At 38.9% G+C, this 19,233-nt stretch overlaps 1 protein-coding gene across 3 annotated transcripts in view; it reads right to left on the minus strand.

Moving 5' to 3' along the window:
* CAPZB (capping actin protein of muscle Z-line subunit beta) overlaps positions 1-19,233 on the minus strand; it is a 105,727-nt gene that overhangs the window by 62,458 nt on the left and 24,036 nt on the right. For 2 of the 3 annotated variants that reach the window (XM_038376444.2, XM_038376443.2), the window contains exon 2: positions 16,873-16,962. In XM_038376444.2, coding sequence (XP_038232372.1) covers positions 16,873-16,962 — 90 coding nt within the window. Of the gene's footprint in view, positions 1-2,579; positions 2,640-16,872; positions 16,963-19,233 lie in introns of those variants that run through there. The other variant, XM_038376445.1, reaches the window with a different exon arrangement.

Below are 19,233 nucleotides of genomic sequence, written 5' to 3' on the forward strand. Positions count from 1 at the left end.
AGATGCTTGCCTACCAGTCTTGCTTCATATAGACTGAGTTGTATATTTCAGAATGAATGCCTTTTTACAGTCTGAGCTGGATGCTAATGAAGGGATTGTGAAGTCTTCAAGGAGGGAAATTTACAAGAAGAAAAAACAAGAGGGTACTTTTTGTAAGTGAAGATAATAAAGCAAAAAAAAAAAAAATCCTAACTGTAGGGACAGGGACAGACTCTGCATCCTTCACCGATAGGACAAGCTGCCACCTGGCTTGTCTTATGAATGGAGAATCTAAGCCAGTTTGGCTGTTTGACACGGGAGAGTAGTTTTTGGAGAACTAACCTTCATAAGATAGGGGAATGTCTTGTTACTTAAGTTTACGGTCTAGAAAGCACGTTATGATTTTATTTTGCATATAACCATTTGTTTCTATTAATTCTACCTGCTTGTTCTCAAATCTGTTAGATATGTTTATGGTAAAAAGACATTTCTTTAAATGCTGTGTGTTGAGCAGAGTAGTAATCCTGAGGTGTAACTAGTAAACTAGCATGTACTATTCTTTTGTGAGCATCCAGTGAAACAAGGGCTGGATACCGCAAGGGGACACCTGGAGTGCTCGGGGCATGCCTTGTGAGCTGAAATACAAATCCATCTTGCTGCGTGTCTGGGCTCCAGTTGGGAAGTAATAGAGCTGCCGCCAGGCCAGACCTGCTCTCTACACCTACTGGTGTGTATATATAGTGTACGGATCCACCCCCCCTCCGTTCAGCAGCTAGGAGTTGGCTGACGGACTAGAGTTTCCTCCTTCACCTCCAATAAAAGTTCCTTTCCCCACCCCCCAGCTTTCCTGGGATGAAGAGATGGGAGAGAATGGAAATTACATCAGTTTCCAAATCTTTAGACCAGAGACATCCAATTAAGTTGCTGATTGATATTCTACACTTTTTGATACATACTGTTGGCAAGTCTAACTTAACGCTCATGAAAAAATATTTTAGTGCAAGTGCTTGTTCCTTTTTCTGCATTTTTCTTTTGTATCATAGTTAGTACCTTTTAATTTGCTTTCCTAGTTTATGCAAGTCCCACCCAAAATTAAAAATCCTCACGCTTTTGCTGTAATATGAAATTGAGAACTACTCATACCCCTCCTAGAATTGATGTTTATTTCTGTGCAGCTGGCCAAAAAGTCAAAATAAAATAAAAAAAATGTACTTGTGAAGACTGAGCATTGTAACTTTGACTATCTTTGTCTTCATAAAGGAACTGGTGTTGTGCACATTGACTGTTTTGTTTTCAGGTATTTAGCAGATCAGGGCTGAATATGTTTCAAAAGATGTCTGTCAGCGACAGGAGAGAGTACAGAGGCTAAAGCACAAGACTGCCTTTCCAGCTGCTATCGTGGTGCACTGTCTCAATTTTAATTTGAGACTCAATTTACCCATTAAGTGGATTTAAAAACCCTTTTACTGTAGGGAGGTGTTTTGAAGTTCAATTAAGTTTTGATAAGATGATTCAAGAGCATCCCAGGTAAGTGGTGTTGAGCCAAATAATATTCATGACTATGCACACATTAAATTGGAGTTAAACTTAAATTGGTTCACTCAGAAACAACTTAACAGCTAGCAGTAAGTTTTCCTCTGTCTGGATTATTAATAGCAGGAAGAATTTTTTTGGAAAACCATCTTTCCAAGAGAGTTAGGGTTGGTCTATACATAAATTTTACCAGCAGAACAGTATCAGGAAAAGGTATGGTGTTTGTTCGTATGGTTTTTGCTGACAATTATGCTAGTAAGAGCCCTAGAATAGGTGTAGTTACACTGTTGTAAGTGTGCTTACACTGGCATGAGAACTAAAATAAGCTACACCAGTCAAAGCACCTCCACTGCATCCATATTATAGGGTTTGCCACTTTAGCTATGACGACACTGAAAGCTGCAAAGCTTCTTGCACAGATAAGCTTTTAGTTTTAGGGCTCAAAACAGACTAGTCATCTCACAAAATACAAATTTGGAGAATTCCATTCTATTTAAAGGATCTAAAAAGTATTATTTTAAGAGGAATTACAATATTAATTTTTACATCTGTGTGTATAAGACAGGCTCTGGGGATACAACCCCACAACATTGCCATTAAATATACTTCAAATTGTACACTGCAGAAGAAGTTTCACAGAATAATGTCAGAACTCAATTTTGCATATATAGAAGAAATATCCACTTAAAAGTAAATTATTCTAAGCAAGTTACCCATAGACCAAAAAAAATTTTTTTTAATTCAAAGTAATTGAAGCCTGGATCCCTGGATTGTACGTACTAATTTAGTGCGTTAAGATCAATTTGCCCTAGAGCCATTAAAATGTATCAGTTGTCCATAGACTTGTTTAATAAGTAGAGCTTTGTCCAGGCTATTTTTCAAAAATTCTTATCCATCTTGCAGCATAAATGAAAAATCTCAAGTGACTGTCCATAATGTGTTTTATTGAGACTGTAGGCATCCATAAAACCTTCATGTGTGGTGCAGAGAGTTCCAACATAAATACACCAACAATTATTTGTCCTTGCCAAATACAAATCAATCTGGAAACTGAAAGAATCACTCACAGTTGGAGGAAGGCTCGCATTGAAGTTGAATACAAGCCCAAACATTTGTCAGTGTTCTGACTACAAACTACTTCCTTGGACACTACCCGAGTAGTCTGTACAGAGACCGCTTTCAGTCTATTAGGAGACTTGTTAAGTGGTAAACCCCTGGAAAAGAAAAAGATTTGTGATGGAAGCACTGAACACTTTTCAGGGGCCCTTTAAATTAGGGAACTGCATGCAGAGCCTATGGAGCAGTCTAATCTCCCCTTCCTTTTTGGGGTGAGGGAAGGCCTGAATAAGTGGTTTAAATATGCTCTAGTTTCTGCTTCCCCAGTCATCTCTGAAGAATCAGAACAGAGCCACAGGCCACTATAGGCAGGTTTATACTACTGCTTAAGTTGATCTAAATTGCATCACTCAGGGGTCTGAAAAAGACACCCCCAGAGTGATGCAAGTTACCGCAACCTAAGCACTGTCCACACCAGCTCTATGTAGCTTCTGCCTCTCGTGGAAGGGGAATAATTACGCTGATGGAAGAGTGCTCCCCTGTCGTCAGCATAGAGTCTCTTCACCAGATGCACTAACACCACAGATATGCTGAGGTAGCAATTCTAGCGCAGACCAGCCCTGAGGCTCAGTGTTTCTTTAAAAAGTACCTTGACATCAATGGATCCTGGTGCCTACCACTGCCCTATTCTAATAGAAGTTAAGCACGTATAGTTGAATTTGTTGCTCCACTGCAGATTAGAACATGAATGGCTAAGAGGTGGCAGCAGCAGCATACCAGGGCTTACGTTTAAGGGTAAGAGAAAAGCATTTGCAGAACTTCAGGTTATATGTAGAGGTTGGGTAATGCCCTCTACTCGATATCAAGCTTTTAACTTTATAAGGTGACTAGTTCATAGATACTAAGGTCAGAAGGGACCATTCTGATCTAGTCCGACCCCCTGCACAGCGCAGGCCACAGAATCTCACCCACCCACTCCTATGAAAAACCTCACCCATGTCTGAGCTACTGAAGTCCTCAAATCGTGGTTTAAAGACTTCAAGGAGCAGAGAAGCCTCCCTCAAGTCAACCATGCCCCATGCTACAGAGGAAGGCGAAAAACCTCCAGGGCCTCTCCAATCCGCCCTGGAGGAAAATTCCTTCCCGACCCCAAATATGGCAATCAGCTAAACCCTGAGCATATGGGCAAGATTCACCAGCCAGATACCCAGGAAAGAATTTTCTATAGTAACTCAGATCCCATCCATCTAATATCCCATCTCAGGGGATTTGGCCTATTTACCCTGAATATTTAAAGATCAATTACTTACCAAAATCCCATTATCCCATCATACCATCTCCTCCATAAACTTATCAAGTAGAATCTTAAAACCAGATAGATCTTTTGCCCCCACTGCTTCCCTTGGAAGGCTATTCCAAAACTTCACTCCTCTGATGGTTAAAACCAAGCGGGACCATCCACTCAAAGACGTCTCTGATGCATCTGTTCAAATGGTGTTCCATCATGCAGGTACCTCAATTACTTCAAAATCGAAGCAAAGACTGTAACCTATCCTCCTTTACTAGTTTGTAAGCTAGTTTGTGCAATTAAAAAAAAAAAGCTGAGCTTGTACCATTTTACTTTATACATCAAAGACCCAAAATTGTTAAGTTTGCTTGTTTTCCACCTTGAATTAGAAATATCAACTCTGGTCTTGCACTTTCACAAACTGATCCAGTAAAGTTTCAGAGCATCTTTTTTATTTTCAATACCTTAATTGAAAGGATGGAAGATGAACAAAGATCCTCCTTTTCCTTTTTAGAGAATTGATGTTATAGGTGTTTAAAAACAGTTTTAAAATTGACTAAAATTTCATACTCATCTGAAGGCTTGTCTGCATGGGGACTTTAGCAGCATAATCATGTTCCTGCAGCTTCCCATGTACACTTGAGTGTCCAGACAGATATAACTGTAGTGGTATATACTGGTATATTGCTCTACACCACCACTTAGACAAGCCTTCAGAGGCTCAACTTTCGTTGTTGAGGTCATTTCCAGGATGGATTTGATTTAAATCACTAGTCAGGAAGACTATTTAATCACGGATTTCTACATGAGAGTGCATTCTTGGTGGTTGTTATAACCTTAATACATATTCTTCACAACTCAGATGTAGGTTTCATTTCTAGAAGGTACACACTAGATTTTAAGTGATTTATTTTGAAAAAATTTCAGATTAGTTTTACAGCTATATCAGAAAATGAGTGATTGTTTATTTCATTTGACCAAAGGTTATTGATTCAGAAATTTATGAAGTCATTGGGAGGTGAACTATCTCAAATTTAACAGGTTAAATTATTAAATCATTGGAGGATTTTTTTGCAATGCTGTATTAAGAGGAGATCACCATCAGACAGCCATTTAAATTGTGTATTTAATTAAAAACAAAAAACAACAACGTTATGTAGTCTGGGTTTTTTTCTTCAACAGCAAACAAAAACATGCATATGAATTTAATTTAGTTAAACAGTCAAGTTTTTTAAAATCAGGTTTGTTTGTTAAAATAGTTTTAACTAAAATAGTTAATGAAATATTTAAAAAAGCAAAACAAAAATTAAAATCGACTGCATCAGCCAGGTCAACATGAGAAACTTAAAGTATTGGCTTCTGCAGCCAACTCAGTGGTCTTCACCTTCATTTTCTTGCTTGTTCATAATCTGGAAGAGAAAAAACACGCTTTCCTGCCTTTTCAGGTCCCAAACAATTTATCAATTTGGAATGAAGTAATCCAAAGGAAGAAAATATTCTATGCTGGCAGAAGAAGCTATTGCTATTAAAAGTGAGATCACTTCCAGTTTCTGAATCCAAGTGCTTATATGACTTCCACCAGTTTACTGGTGAGACTCTCTTTAAAAGATCAGCAGCAAACATATTTCTTGAATGGTTCTTATTCCCCAACTGGGTCTCTTTTACAGCCTGCTGCCATTATAGGTTTCCCTTTCTAATGAGAGAATGGTATGGTAGGTCTCAAATCCATGACAGCTACACTCAGAAAGACCTCAAGACTTCTGGAATATGCTGCTCAAAAACAGTTTTACTTTTGTTTATATAGCCTGTCCCTCCCTTCTCACATTTATCTCTAGATTTCTTCTCCTTGTCCCGATCTATTTCGCCCCCAACAATCTTCTATTCATTGAACTTTTTGAAACTTTGCACTTTTAGAGAGGCAAGAGATTGACTGTGTACACAAATTTGCAGAGGGACAATAGAGTTGAGGTCTGTTATTTCTCACCTCTATATACCGTATTATTTATTTAAAACCATTTTTGCTGTTAACAAGCATGTCATCTATGGAGACACAAATCTGCAGTCTGAGAATTGCAAAACTAATGATGGTATCAAATCTCTGATAGTATCTTCTATAGCGAGCACTGAGTCCCATTGGGTAGATAAAAAGATTAACTTAAATAATCTAGACAGAAGCCCTTGGAACCCGATAAAATTAGGTCCCTATCCATGAACTATTGGAACACATTTACAAAATGTTTTTTAAACATTACATGAATATATTGTCTCATACTATAGAATTAGAATTTATAATCTATTCCATGATGAGATATCTTTGAGCTATAATGTAATTAAAAAAAGTCAGATCAAATGCTTTGAGGGAAAAAAGCTTTAAAAATCTGATTTAAATAAAAAATTGGATTTTTAAAAAGAAAACCATTGATTTTTAAATCCACGCTGGTCATTTCCTTCATCATCTTAAAGATTCTTCTACAGCCAGGGGGGGGGGATGGGAAGAGGGACGACAAAACTATTTTCTACTGTAAAAGTCTAAACAGCTTTCAAAGCCTTCTTATAAACCAAAGCAAAGAAGGATTTAAGCACCATTTTTTTCATTTTGGTAGATCACTGATAAAGCAATCATACCTGGAAGATTGATGAAGTTGTGGTTGTAAGCACAACTACTTCCCTTGGCCAATCTGCATGTCCACTGCAGCCAAGAAGTGTATTACATTTAATTAAAATCCTCTATTTTACAGGGCAAATATTATCCTTGTTCCCCTAGATCTAAATTCTCTCAGTCTATACAAGTACAATTTAGATTAAAGAACCCAGCCAGGTTTACATACAGATTAAGTATTCAACAGGAAAATCCTTCAGGCACAGGGGCACTAGTGTAAAGCCTGATTAGACAGCATGTTGAGAAGTAGTGAAGGTTAATGCTCTTTTGGGGGCTTGCTTTGTCAGGAAGATAGTCTAGTCAGTCACCCTGCTTAAAACCTACCAACAGTACTAAGGGGGAATCCAAGTTAATAACCATTTCTGATGTCTTTTAAACTGGTAGAGACTGGAAGATCTGCAGAGCTGAAGTACCAGAGTGAAAAAACAATCCTCACAGACTAAAGAGGGGCACCTCATTTCCATCAGATTCCCCTTTTTATACTGCAGTTATAACATGGGTCCTCAAGAGTACGTTCTCCCAATATCTGAAGAATGGAAGTAGCCATGCATTCATCGTAAACACTGGAATCGCTTAAGCTATTCCAGAGTGCACTTCATCTTTTAAATATCTTGGAACCATACATGAAGCATTTGAGTTGCTTCTTGATCAACATTTTTCTTTTTACCATGTTTCCCTCCTTATGGGAAGACTACATTAACTCTGTACTAAGTAGTATACCACGTCAGCACTCTTCTGATGAATACTCTGCAGAAACTAAGCTTCTGCAGATAGTCAGCCTGCAAGGATCGAAACTTTAAAACAAGTTTGCCTCCATGGAATGTTCTCCTGCCACAAGCACATGGATTCAGAAAGTGTTTCGTAAGGTGACAAACTACTCCTTTTCATTTCATCAACTTTTAGACAGTCCTCATAAGGCTTCCTTGTCATATTTTTAGCTATTACTCTGAGCATGTTAAGATAACCATTCAGCTACCCTAAAAAACTGTACCGAACATGAAGACCACCAGCTTCTTTCACCTTCCCCACCCAAATCTGACACCCTGTTCTAGGTGAAATAATTTGATCCACCATACTCATGCTACAAATCAACTATCATCCAGAAGGTGTTTCATTCACTACCTTCCTTTTCTAGAGAAATCTGCCTGCCAATTTGGTGTAAGAAGAAAGTAGATGCATGCTTGAAGGTTTTTATTAATTATTAAAAAGGTGGAGAATTGTTGACAGCACAAGTTCTCTCACAAACAATGAAAACACCAACCTAAGGGAATAAATAATTGAGGCAATATAGGCTATGAATTAAAGTAAATACATAGCAGGTACTGTTACAAGAATTGTGTCCATGTTTTCGGATCATTCCATTTGGTCCATCATCATGGCAATTCAGTTTAAGTGAACACTGAACAGTTTAATGGACAAATACAGTACCTTTTATTAAACACCAACATACCCCATGGACTGCTGTCAGGTACCCATTTCAAGGCTTCAGTTACACTAACTTCCTGCTTAAAAACACTGTTCTAATTTAAGCTAATGATCCTTAAAAAGTAGCAGCTTCCTACTCTAAAGTCTTTTTCAAAGTGATTTTAAAGTTATCTTGTGCATTCTGACAGCCTGTGAGTAGTCTGTTTACAAATAATTACTAATTAAATTCAAAGCAAAGCGTTCCATGCCAAGGCACATTACCAGCACCATGCACCGCTTCTTTCAGGCAGGACTTCTGGAGTCTCATGATTGACAAGGTCTCTAATGAACTCTAATTGCAGGCTCTGCAGTGGGAGAAAGCAACAACAGATGTGGCAAAAGGGTAAACCACAAACAGTTTTGCTAATGAATGAAAAGTGTTTGGTCTTATGAGGGCCAGTGACCCAAAAAAGTTTGTCTTCTTCCTACCTTATTATTTCATGTTCAAGTCTGACCCTTTTCCCCAGTCAAGAACACTTGATGGCAGTAATATACAGTTAGTTTTAAGGGGCTGCGCAAGTTCATGTTGGCAATGAGTGGTTGAATTTTTATTAATATACTTAATGAGCAACAAACAGATACCACCTTGACAGAGAAGAATTTTAAATGACGAATTTAATACTGGTGTACTTCTGAACAGTTTGACAAAAACCTAATCATAATCAAAAACCAAATCATAAACCTACAGATGTCAGGTTTTGCCACATTAGTTATTGAAACTTTTGCATGCATGCAAGACCCAGACCATCTTCTCTGTTTAATCTTGTAATGTTGTCAGCAGTATGTCGGTTATGACAGTGATCTGTACAAAACCCAACTGAAAGATGGCACACAGGATCATGGGTAAATTTTTCAGAATGCCTTGGGACATGGGAGGATAAGTCATTTAGGCCCTTTTGAAAATTTTCCATATGCATCACAGGAGAAGAAGGTGGGCTGTGAGCAAACTTTCAAAACGCAATATCAATTTCATAAACACAGTAAATGCTTTGTGTTTGCACTCTTAATTTAAAAAAAAATCCACAATTAATACAAGCTAGGATGACCAGATGTCCCAATTTTATAGGGACAGTCCCGAATTTGGGGTCTTTCTCTTATATAGGATCCTATTAACCCCCACCGCCATCCCAATTTTTCACACTTGCTGTCTGGTCACCCTAATACAAGCACACAGTCCATGGCAAATATATCTGCAATTCTTAGTCACTGCCAGAATTCAGAAGGTAGAAGAAAATGTTTGTCATAACCATTGTTAATCACTGGAAGTGACTTGTCTGTTCAGGCAGGTGCCTAAGAGTTGCTAACAGAACTAAGTAGTAAATACTGGGTGGGCTAAAAGGGAGCACAGCTGCATTATTGTCAGGACCTTGAAGAAGGAAAGGAAGAGCTCTCTGCAGGCTGTGAGTAGCCTGGGAAGGAAGGTACCTCTTTTGAATAACTGGCAAAGAGCTGAAGACAGACCAGAAAAGAAGTTTGGGTAGGAACAAGAAGGACAGAAGTGGTTTTAGCAGGGAACACGGGAAAATGGATAGAAAAAGGAGGGAAACAGAAGGAGACAGCTATAAGGTAACATGTCAGCAGTGGCATCTCTTGCCATTTAATCATAAATTTAATTTTTAAAGCTCCAGCTCCTGGAGTCATGTGATTGAGAATCTGAGCTTTCATTTAAAACAAAATGAAGTTCCTATCCCTACAATGTTACAGTGAAAAAGTTGGAGACATGAACTCTAAAGGATCAAAACAAAGCAGCCAAAAAAAAAAAACAAACCAAACCCTCCAACATTAGTTGAGGCTAACAGTCTCAATTTGGGGGGGTCCTGACTTAAGATTTTGGAATGTGTAGCACTGTTAATACCAAAATGTGCTTCTCCCCAGAAGCATGGGATTAAGTACATTATGGGAGTACAAATGGACAAAATTAATGTAAATATATGGAAATAAATGCAAGTTAAGTGCAGGTGGAGGCGGGGGAAGATTAAAATCTTATTTAAAATCAGCAAGCAGGAAACCCTGATTTAAAATCAATTTTAATCTGGTTTTGCATTTGTACTTAATTTTCCTAAAAAAAAAAAAAAAAAAAAAGATTCAAATTGGTTGGTATAACCATTAAAGCATGTTGATTGGCAACTAAATATTGCCTTACCATTACATTTGGTACTTTTTGCTAGCCAGGAGGCAACACTATCTATATTTAAGCAATTATAAAGGCCAACATATATTTATTCAGATAGTCCGTTTTTACATTTTTTCTTATGTTAGGGAAAAAAAACTCAGGAGGGGGAGGTTTTTGTTTTTACACTGGTGATTTGTGGCAGGCTGCATTTAGGTGGAAACTGGAAATTAAATGCACAAATAGCACTATTAATTAAACAAAGTTACCTTAAATATGTTGGACACATTAAAAAAATCAAGATGGGGTTTTGCATTTAAAAATGATTAAACAAAAGGACCCACTAACTGTAGTTAGTGAATTGATTGTTTCAGTCCCTTGACTTCCACCTCCCATGACTTCAACCTGGCTTCAAAGGCACCCATCCTCTCCCACCTGGTTTTTATTGATAGATAGGAAGAGGGAAAATAAGCTTTCCTGCTTTTCCAATTCCTATTCAGTTTCTGAAATTTGAACCACCTAGTCAAGAGAAAAAACACTCTCTGAACCTACTAACTAAACTGAACAGTATTTAAGGCAAAATCTTTTCTGAAGAAAAACTGAAAGTGCTTACATTTGGAAAAATGTAAATACCAGCACTCACTCCACTGTAAAGAATGAAAATGGATATTAAAATGTCACAATGTCATTTACTGAATTATAGAATTTGAACAGATCTCAAAAGTTAGAGGTTTTCCTTCGATTCAGTATCTAGTTAAACAGCATCTTTTAACGCATTCAAATTTGAAGGCACAATGATGCAGCATATTTAAATTAGTACATCATAATAAACTAAGGTCTTAAGCGTCATACTTTCAAATAAAATTTGAGGATTTTTTTTTTTTTAGACAATTTTTAAAAGGAGTAACTGATTTTTATCCACTTTCAGTGCAGACCTCTGGCTCTTGGAGTGGTGACCGTGTGACATTGTTGCAAGGCTTGTGTACCCTTACCCTATGGCAATCCGACAGCGAGGACAAAGAGGTTTTCTAATGAATTTCAGAGACTGTTTCATGTTCAGTCTCCAGCAGAGACTGCACTATCAATAGTGGGGGGGAATACCACATCATATGGGCTCGTATTCTAACAGGAATGGTCCAAACTGGTCTGTTTCATATTACCCTTTCAATATGAACAAGAAGCCTATAGAGAGTGTTGCTGATGGAAAGCATGCAGAGCACTACTAAGCACCTTCCAAAAAGTAATTCAAACAAACATTTAGAAATAACTAACAATTTTCAGTGCTATTAGAAGATTCAAACCAATTATTTAATTCAAGACTTCCCATGAAGTTTCCTAGACAACTTGTTCTGGATATTTTTTGTACTGTCTCAAGTTTTAATAACTGTTTATTCTTCAAAGCTTCACAAGAAGCAAGATTTGCTGTAGTCAGATCATTGAGACCAATGAGTCTGTATCCTACCTTTGGCCTCCAGCAGGGACAAGAGACTCCAGGAGATTACCAAAAACCCAGGTGATGCAAATCTAGCCAGTTACAAAGGGCTTTACCTGCAAGTGGTCAGGGAAAAGATTCCTTCCTGACCCCTGCAATGAATAGCTTACGTCGCGACACACAAATGTGGATCACTTTGACCTTAGCTTATTTAACCACCTTCAGGAAGTTTATCCAGCTTTTTTTAAAGCCAGCCATGGTATATGAGTGAATTCATGTGACTGAATTCCACAGGTTCAGGAAACCTGAAGTGAAGGCATCGTCTATTCTTTCCTGAATTTACCAGCTATTAGTGACCTGTTGCTCATTGTGAGATTAAAATGAGACTAAGCACACAATTATACTTTAGATTCAACATACTTAGTCTGAGGCAGCAGCAGCAAGATCAAGAATTACTTTATCTTTACTAAGACGACAGAGCTTCAAGTTTTGACTCTACATTTCAGCATTAGCTTTAAGAAATTTCTGGAAAGCAGTGTCTTGGAGGTCACAAGACCCTTCTCTGCTGAAACTGCTCTTAAAAATCTTATAGCATGCTTGGAAGGTTTAATTTTTATCTGCAAGTACTGGTTAATATCAATTTCACTGTACACACAAAACGACAAAAAATATTTCCATGAACAAACTTACAGATAGGCAAAGAAAGAAAAATGCTGCTTAAGAACTTAGTTTGACTTTAAGTATCTTTACTTTTGACCCAGGAAGCTTTTAATGCCTACTGGCAGAAGGAACAGAGGTTCATAGTGGTACAGGGATCCCCTGGATTCACCAAAGGTGGTCATGTAAGGTCTCTACTGAAAGCACGTGTCACAATGGTCACCATAATCATTGCAAGATGCATGGAAAATATGCAAGGAGTTCTACATGTTGAAAATTATGTTCCCCAAGCCCTGTAGTTAAAGGCAGGTCACTCACAGGTAGCGTTTCCCAAGACAAACTTCTCCAGACAGGATGTGGGAGATGTTTAGCTTCCTGGTGGACCATTATGCATCTTACAACAGAAGTGTTAGCATATGGAGTCTAATGCTAATGAAGAGCTTTTGGAGACTCCAGAAGGAAATTTAAAAGGAGGGAGGTAAAGAGGGGGCAGCTGTTTTCAGGTGAAAATCAGAAGTCTGTTATCATACATCAGGTGCAGAGAGATGCTTTGGCATCCTTCAGTCTGTGACAACAAGCTGCCAGCAGGCTTGGTTTTAGGAAAGGGGGATCTCAGCCATGCTGGCTGAAAGTGCTGAAGAAGTATTTGGGGTAAGCTATCCTGTAGGAAACAGGGGAATGTCTTAAGTTTATGTTCTACAAAGCACATTATGATTGTTTTATATGTAACCATTTGTTTCCAATATTCTTACTTACTATCAGTAGAATATGTGGGGTTGTTTTTTGTTTGTTTTTTTTTTAAAAACAAACATTTAGATTCATACGTTATGTGGAGTGGTGATCCTGAATTGAATATTGTATAACTTGTGTGTACTATTCCTTTGGGAGTAAAACATAGTTCAGCGAAACAGGGGCTAGGCACTCCAGAGGGACACTTGGAAGACTTGTGGGTTGGTGTGTGCCTATCAATAACTTCTACAGAGTGAGGCCAGCATGCTTGCATTGTCACAGGCTGGTGGAGTTGGGGAGGTGATCTGCAGCAGGCAGACAAGACTCCCTCACAGTAAGTGTGTCCTCCTGTATCTCCCTACACTTTGATACCAATTAATATACCGTCTCCCCTTAAAATCTTGAAGTGCTGCCAACCACATCTGGACACCACCTTCTGGGTCTCCTACCTCTGATCTTCAATCCTTCTGTTCTCATTTGATGGGTCCTCTTCCACTCTTGGTAAGGATCCTACAGGGATCAGGGCGTGGTGTGTCTATCACTAAATGACTGTATCCACAATTTTAATCCCGATGACTCAAGTCAGCACTTCTATTCTTGAGCTGTTTCCGTCCATCCTGTTCCATGTCTGACAGCGGGCTCAAGGACCTTTGCCATCAACTTGACCAAAAAAAAACTGAGCTACTAAACTTCCCTTCCAAAAAGTCTTCTCTTCCTCCCCACACCCTTACCACCCTCCCCAATATCACCTCTCAGTAACTCAGTTCCACAGCCTGGCAGTACACATTTAGGTCCTATCCAAATATTGCCATTTCTTCCATCGTTTCAAGATCTGTCCTTTACTTTCACATCCACATTGTGTGATCACTTGTCTAGGCCATAAACACACAACTTTCCTCCAATTTCTGCAGCCTCCACTACAGCTATTCCTAGCAATTTACATTAGATGAGCCCCACTGAACTTTTCACATTGCACTATGACCTTTTCCTTTCTGCTCTCCTATCTGGAGAGCAGCCTTCATCTGCAGAGTTGTTTCTCCTACAAGAGCCTTCTTCCATTTAGCTCCTTAGAGTGAACACTCTTCTCCACATTAAAACTTACTATTGGCTTCATGGTAGAAGACTGCCAACTGATAATGGCTAAGATGGTGATCAGTTCGGACAGATTTAATATTTAAGAATAGCCTTGAATCTGCTAGTTGTGCACACAGCTTGTCTGTGACCAGATGTTCCTAGCATTATAAACCTCTGCCTTCATCCCCAGCCCCCTCTGATCACCCACTTGTTTTAAATTAGACTAAGCCCTTTGGTGCAGACTGTCTCCTGTATGTTTGTACAACACCTAGGACAATGGGGGTGATCTTGATGGGGCAGATAGTCACTGTAATAAAAGGTTAATAATGGGATAATGGCTACATGTTAGATTTATTACCAGTTTGGTATCTTATATTTTTATTTGAAGTTGAATGAATGACTCCCAGTCAGCAATAGAAGTATAACATTTCAGATTAAACCATGTTCGAATGAGATGCCTCCAAAGTGTGTGGTGGCTATTTCCTTTAGGATAGTTCTGTTTTCTTTATCTTCTCTTCCTGCCTCCATAAATTCATTAAGCCAGTGCAACACTTGAAAACCAACTTAAGTCACAGCATGGCATTAGCAGCAGTTTCCTTGAACCTTTTCACATAACGTGCACATGCAATCTAGTTCTCGGTCTGACCCAGATCAGCACACACATTTCAAGAGCTTGCAGCCCCTTTTGCAGTTTCTATTTCTGGAGGGCACCTCCAGTTGCTGAAGGAGGAATATGCAGAGACCATACCAGATCAAATATCAAAATCCTGGTCAACTTGCAAGGTCTTTTCCCTTTCTGCACCACCTCTAGTTCCCAAACACATACAAGTGCACTGATTTGCAAGACTTGTTTAGACACTACGAATCTGAACAGTTCCTGTAACCTACTACTTTATCCAGAAGGACCTGGGGGCCACTCATGATAATACTTTATAGCAGACCTGTCCAGCTACATAAGAGCAGCCCTCCAGACAAGGTCAGTTGAACCCATTACCTAAGCAGCAACTATTCTATACATAAACATGAGAAGCAGCTCAGGACACTTAAACTAGTGTTTCTTGCTTTAAAAATTAAGTCAAGTCCTGACTATCTGCAGAAATGTTAGCTTTGAGAATTGAACTCCTTGGCGCAGGGCTCAAAGTGTGCCAGTGTCAACACATACTAAGATTGGATTCTTCTTGCCAATGGATTATGTTAAGCCTCCCCCTCTTTTAACCTTAATGTTATATTACAGTAACATAGCCCTGGTCTGCAAGATGCTCTTTGAGTTACACAGCCCTGCCCCCACAAAGCTTGCAGTACAAGCAAGCCTAGGTCAAAATATCAAATTCAAAGGAAGCATTTTTGGATTGTTGTACATATTTCAAGAGAACAAAATCAGTTTTGCCAGTTATCACAGTAAAATAGGGTGTGCGCAATATATCCATATTCTGGTAATCTGGATCTGCTTTGTTTCTCCACAAATGAGATTGTGTATGTGGCACAAACCTGAGTTTTAAGGGAGATTTAATACTTCATGCCAAAAAGAAAGTGACTGTACAGTCTGGCAGAGATCTAACTATGCTTTTTTCTCCCCTCACAAGGAATTTGTTTCCACCCACAGTAATTCACCAGAAAAGTGAAACATACTTTGGGGGTAGAAGGGAAATCTGACCACTTGCACAAAGTTTAAACTAGTTTAAAAATATTCACTGGATTGCAGACCACATGGTGTGGAGTCATTTTCGGTTTGAAGTATCTGATACTCTTCAGAAATCCCAGGTTTCCGAGTCTTCATATACTAGCATTATAGCAATTCTCTTGGAGCAGGCACCATACCAGCACATCAATAATTTGCAGTTCTAACATGTATGTTGACCAAAAGTCTTTCTAGAGAAAAGTTAAGCTTCCCAACACTCATCCAAGTTTGTTAGAAGAATATTCCCACTAAGTATTCACATTCACCCTCAAGCCATTTGAGCATGCATTTGTCAGCAGCAGAAAAAGACCACCTAGAGTGGGCTGCTCTTCTCAAGTTTAAAAATGGGGTCCTCATAGCAACATATGCTGAATACCCAGCCTACAGTAATCCAATTAATTCATTGGCATTTGAATATCTGACATCACTCTAACACAGGGGTTCTCAAACTTGGGGTTGACACCCCTCAGGGGGGCATGAGGTTATTACATGGGGGGCAAGAGCAGTCAGCCTCCACCCCCAAACTCCATTTTGCCTCCAGCATTTATAAGTGTTTAATATAAAAATTGTATTTTTAATGGGGGCAGTGAGAAAGTCACTCAGAGGCTTCCCGTGTGAAAAGGGTCACCAGAACAAAAAAGTTTGAGAATCACTGCTTTAACTACAGAAGAGGAACTTGTGTCAGACTGCAAATTGTGGCAGCCCAAACCGCATTTTGGACTAGCATGAAGGCAGTCTGAGGAGTAGCATCCGTTATATAAATATCCTGGTACGTAGTGATGGGAAGTGCATCATATGAAGTTTTGATGAACTATAGCAAAGAAGTTACATTGTTGAGTATGGTCTTTAAAATTGGGATGACCCTGCATTCTGAGTGTTGCTAATGCTTACTTGCCCAGAATTAAACATGCACGCATGCATTAGTGTCCTTTTCAGAAGGTTCTCTAATTTTAAAAAGCCACCCTTCAAGGAGAAACACCCACTTCCGATAAGAAATTAAGGAAAGCCAAGTAACCTGAGAGAGAGAAGTGGCTTTCCCATCAAGGTCAGGGACCTACCTCTGATGCACTGTCAAAGCCATAATTTCAGTTGATTTCAGAGAAGGAACTACAAACAAAGCCACCACACCTCCGAATAGTCACATAATAAGCCATCTCTCTCCTGCCCCACCTATTGATGCTCAGTATTTTTTTAGCCCATTAATGCCACTTACCAAATCAATCAGGTCACTGAGGTTTTTCTCTATCTGCTGGGGAGGCAGACGCCTCATTAAATCCAAGGCACAATCCAGCTGCTGGTCACTCTGGGGAAAGAAGAAAAATTGGTCACCTGCAACTAGTGCAGAAAAGTAGTGTTTGTTCAGTCTATGAATGCAGACAATGTATCACAGCTAAACAAAATGAGGAGCACTTCAGTTGCTTTCCATCACAATACTGTTCTACATATGGCTAGAGGATTTGGCTCCAGTTTCAAAGAGTTAGTCACCTTTTAACTACATATATATATTTAAAATAGAATTTAGTAATCTCTGACTATACCAGACAACTAACTTCATTCATATTATACTGCATGAGTTTCCTACAGTAAAAGAACTTACTTCTGCATTACTGAATATGGCATTAAAAAAAGCAGATGCAAAGGAGCCTACTTTTGAGGCTCCCAGTTCAGATCTTTAGAATCATGGGTTTCCTCCAAGTGGCAGCTAATGCTACTGCAAGCTAACAAGCCTTCAGCCACCACATTAGACCAGGGCTTAAAATGCCTATCAGGGACAAGTTCAAGCTCCATGCTAACCACAGCTGATCACCATTCACTAACAGCTTCCTATCCAAGTGTAGTAGATACTTATCAGGACTCCATCAATAAATCTAGTACACCAGTTTTCATTTTTTTAGAAGACACTAATGTACCAAAACTGACCAAGAAGGTGAAGCAGAAAAAAGGTAAGAAGGCCTGCTTGACATTATTCTAAAGTCAAAATAGGCCAAACAGCCTAAAAGTTGCCCAGATCATAGATATAGATATCTGTGGAAATAGTTGGCCTTGCCCTGACCCCAGTGCATGATAACATACTATGACATCTCTGCATCTTGAGGTAATAGATTAAAGTCCTGTTAGAGCCCTTCATTACCCTCCTTTACTAATGAAAATATAGGTGTTCATCAGTCCAGATACACATGCATACTTCGATACCCACCTCCTGTGGTAGGGTCTGCAATTTAACTGGCCTGACAGAAAATCCTGACAGAGTTGTGGATCTCCTTCAGTAGATTGGTTAGCCAGTGTGTGTTCCAACACTGCTTTGTGTGGTTTATCGGGTAACACCATAGTATACACTATTTAAACTATGGATGCACAAAATAGCTAAATAAGAAATACAGCAAGAAATACATAGGCTGCTCCTTATACAAAAGGTAGAATGAGACTAGATGCAACCGGCATTCTTTGTCAGACAGCAGCACAGAAACACCCCTCTTGTTCTCAAAACATCCCTGTTTTCTACAGTTAATCAGTGATTTTTCTCCATAATTACCTAGTTGTATTTATTGGCACTTTACACAATGTCCTAATTTAGGGCTTAAGTAGAATCAGCATTTCATCATTTGTACCAGACTGAAACGCAAGCCATGCATAGGATTTAGGATTCGATACAGAGATATAAGAGTTGTGGAAATCAGAGGTCTCTGTAGTGTTTCCTCTCCGACCTCCCTTGGAGATTAATCATGAAGACACATACTGTACTGTGAAGTGTTTACTCTTTAGTGCAAGTGGAGGCACAATTCATTACAAGAAACCAGAAACTTTCAATGCTTTTTAGTGGTTAAAGAAATTACATTTCTATTGCAATGCAAAATCAACCAAATACCACATCATTAAAAATAACCCTTCCAATTTATCCAATTCCTCTATTTAACTAATGCCATAGATATTAATTTGTGATGAATAAAGTTCATCTGCAGCCACACTCAAGTGTGCCCTTTATTTCAGAACATTTCTGCAACAGTAGGTTCACCAGCTGTACCTTGTTCCTGCCATCTCCTCAAACATATACTTCTTACTAGTAGGCACCCATCAGTAGAAGTTGCAGCACTGCACAAGCTATATTCAGTAGCATCAGAGGTAATCTCAACACCACTTTTGCTCAAATTTTGGTTCAGCAGGTCATAATTCCACTGAACTGTAGAATAGGCTGGTTCTTCATTTTTATCAAGCATTTCCAGCATCACCTTACATTGCTCTTAGTTTTCGTTCTCTCTATTGCTTTCCCCAAACCCACAGAGTTCCCATTTTCCAAGAGCGTCTTGATTATTTAAGGTTTCAGAGTAGCAGCCGTGTTAGTCTGTATTCGCAAAAAGAAAAGGAGTACTTGTGGCACCTTAGAGATTAAAATTTATTAGAGCATAAGCTTTCGTGAGCTACAGCTCACTTCAAAATGTATCCGATGAAGTGAGCTGTAGTGCACGAAAGCTTATGCTCTAATAAATTTGTTAGTCTAAGGTGCCACGGGTACTCCTTTTCTTTTTGTTTTAAGTAGCAACTCTGGGGATTTGAGTTGAACACATGGACTTCCTAC

The sequence above is a fragment of the Dermochelys coriacea genome, chromosome 18, assembly GCF_009764565.3.
Source record: "Dermochelys coriacea isolate rDerCor1 chromosome 18, rDerCor1.pri.v4, whole genome shotgun sequence".
NCBI classification, from domain to species: Eukaryota; Metazoa; Chordata; order Testudines; family Dermochelyidae; genus Dermochelys; species Dermochelys coriacea.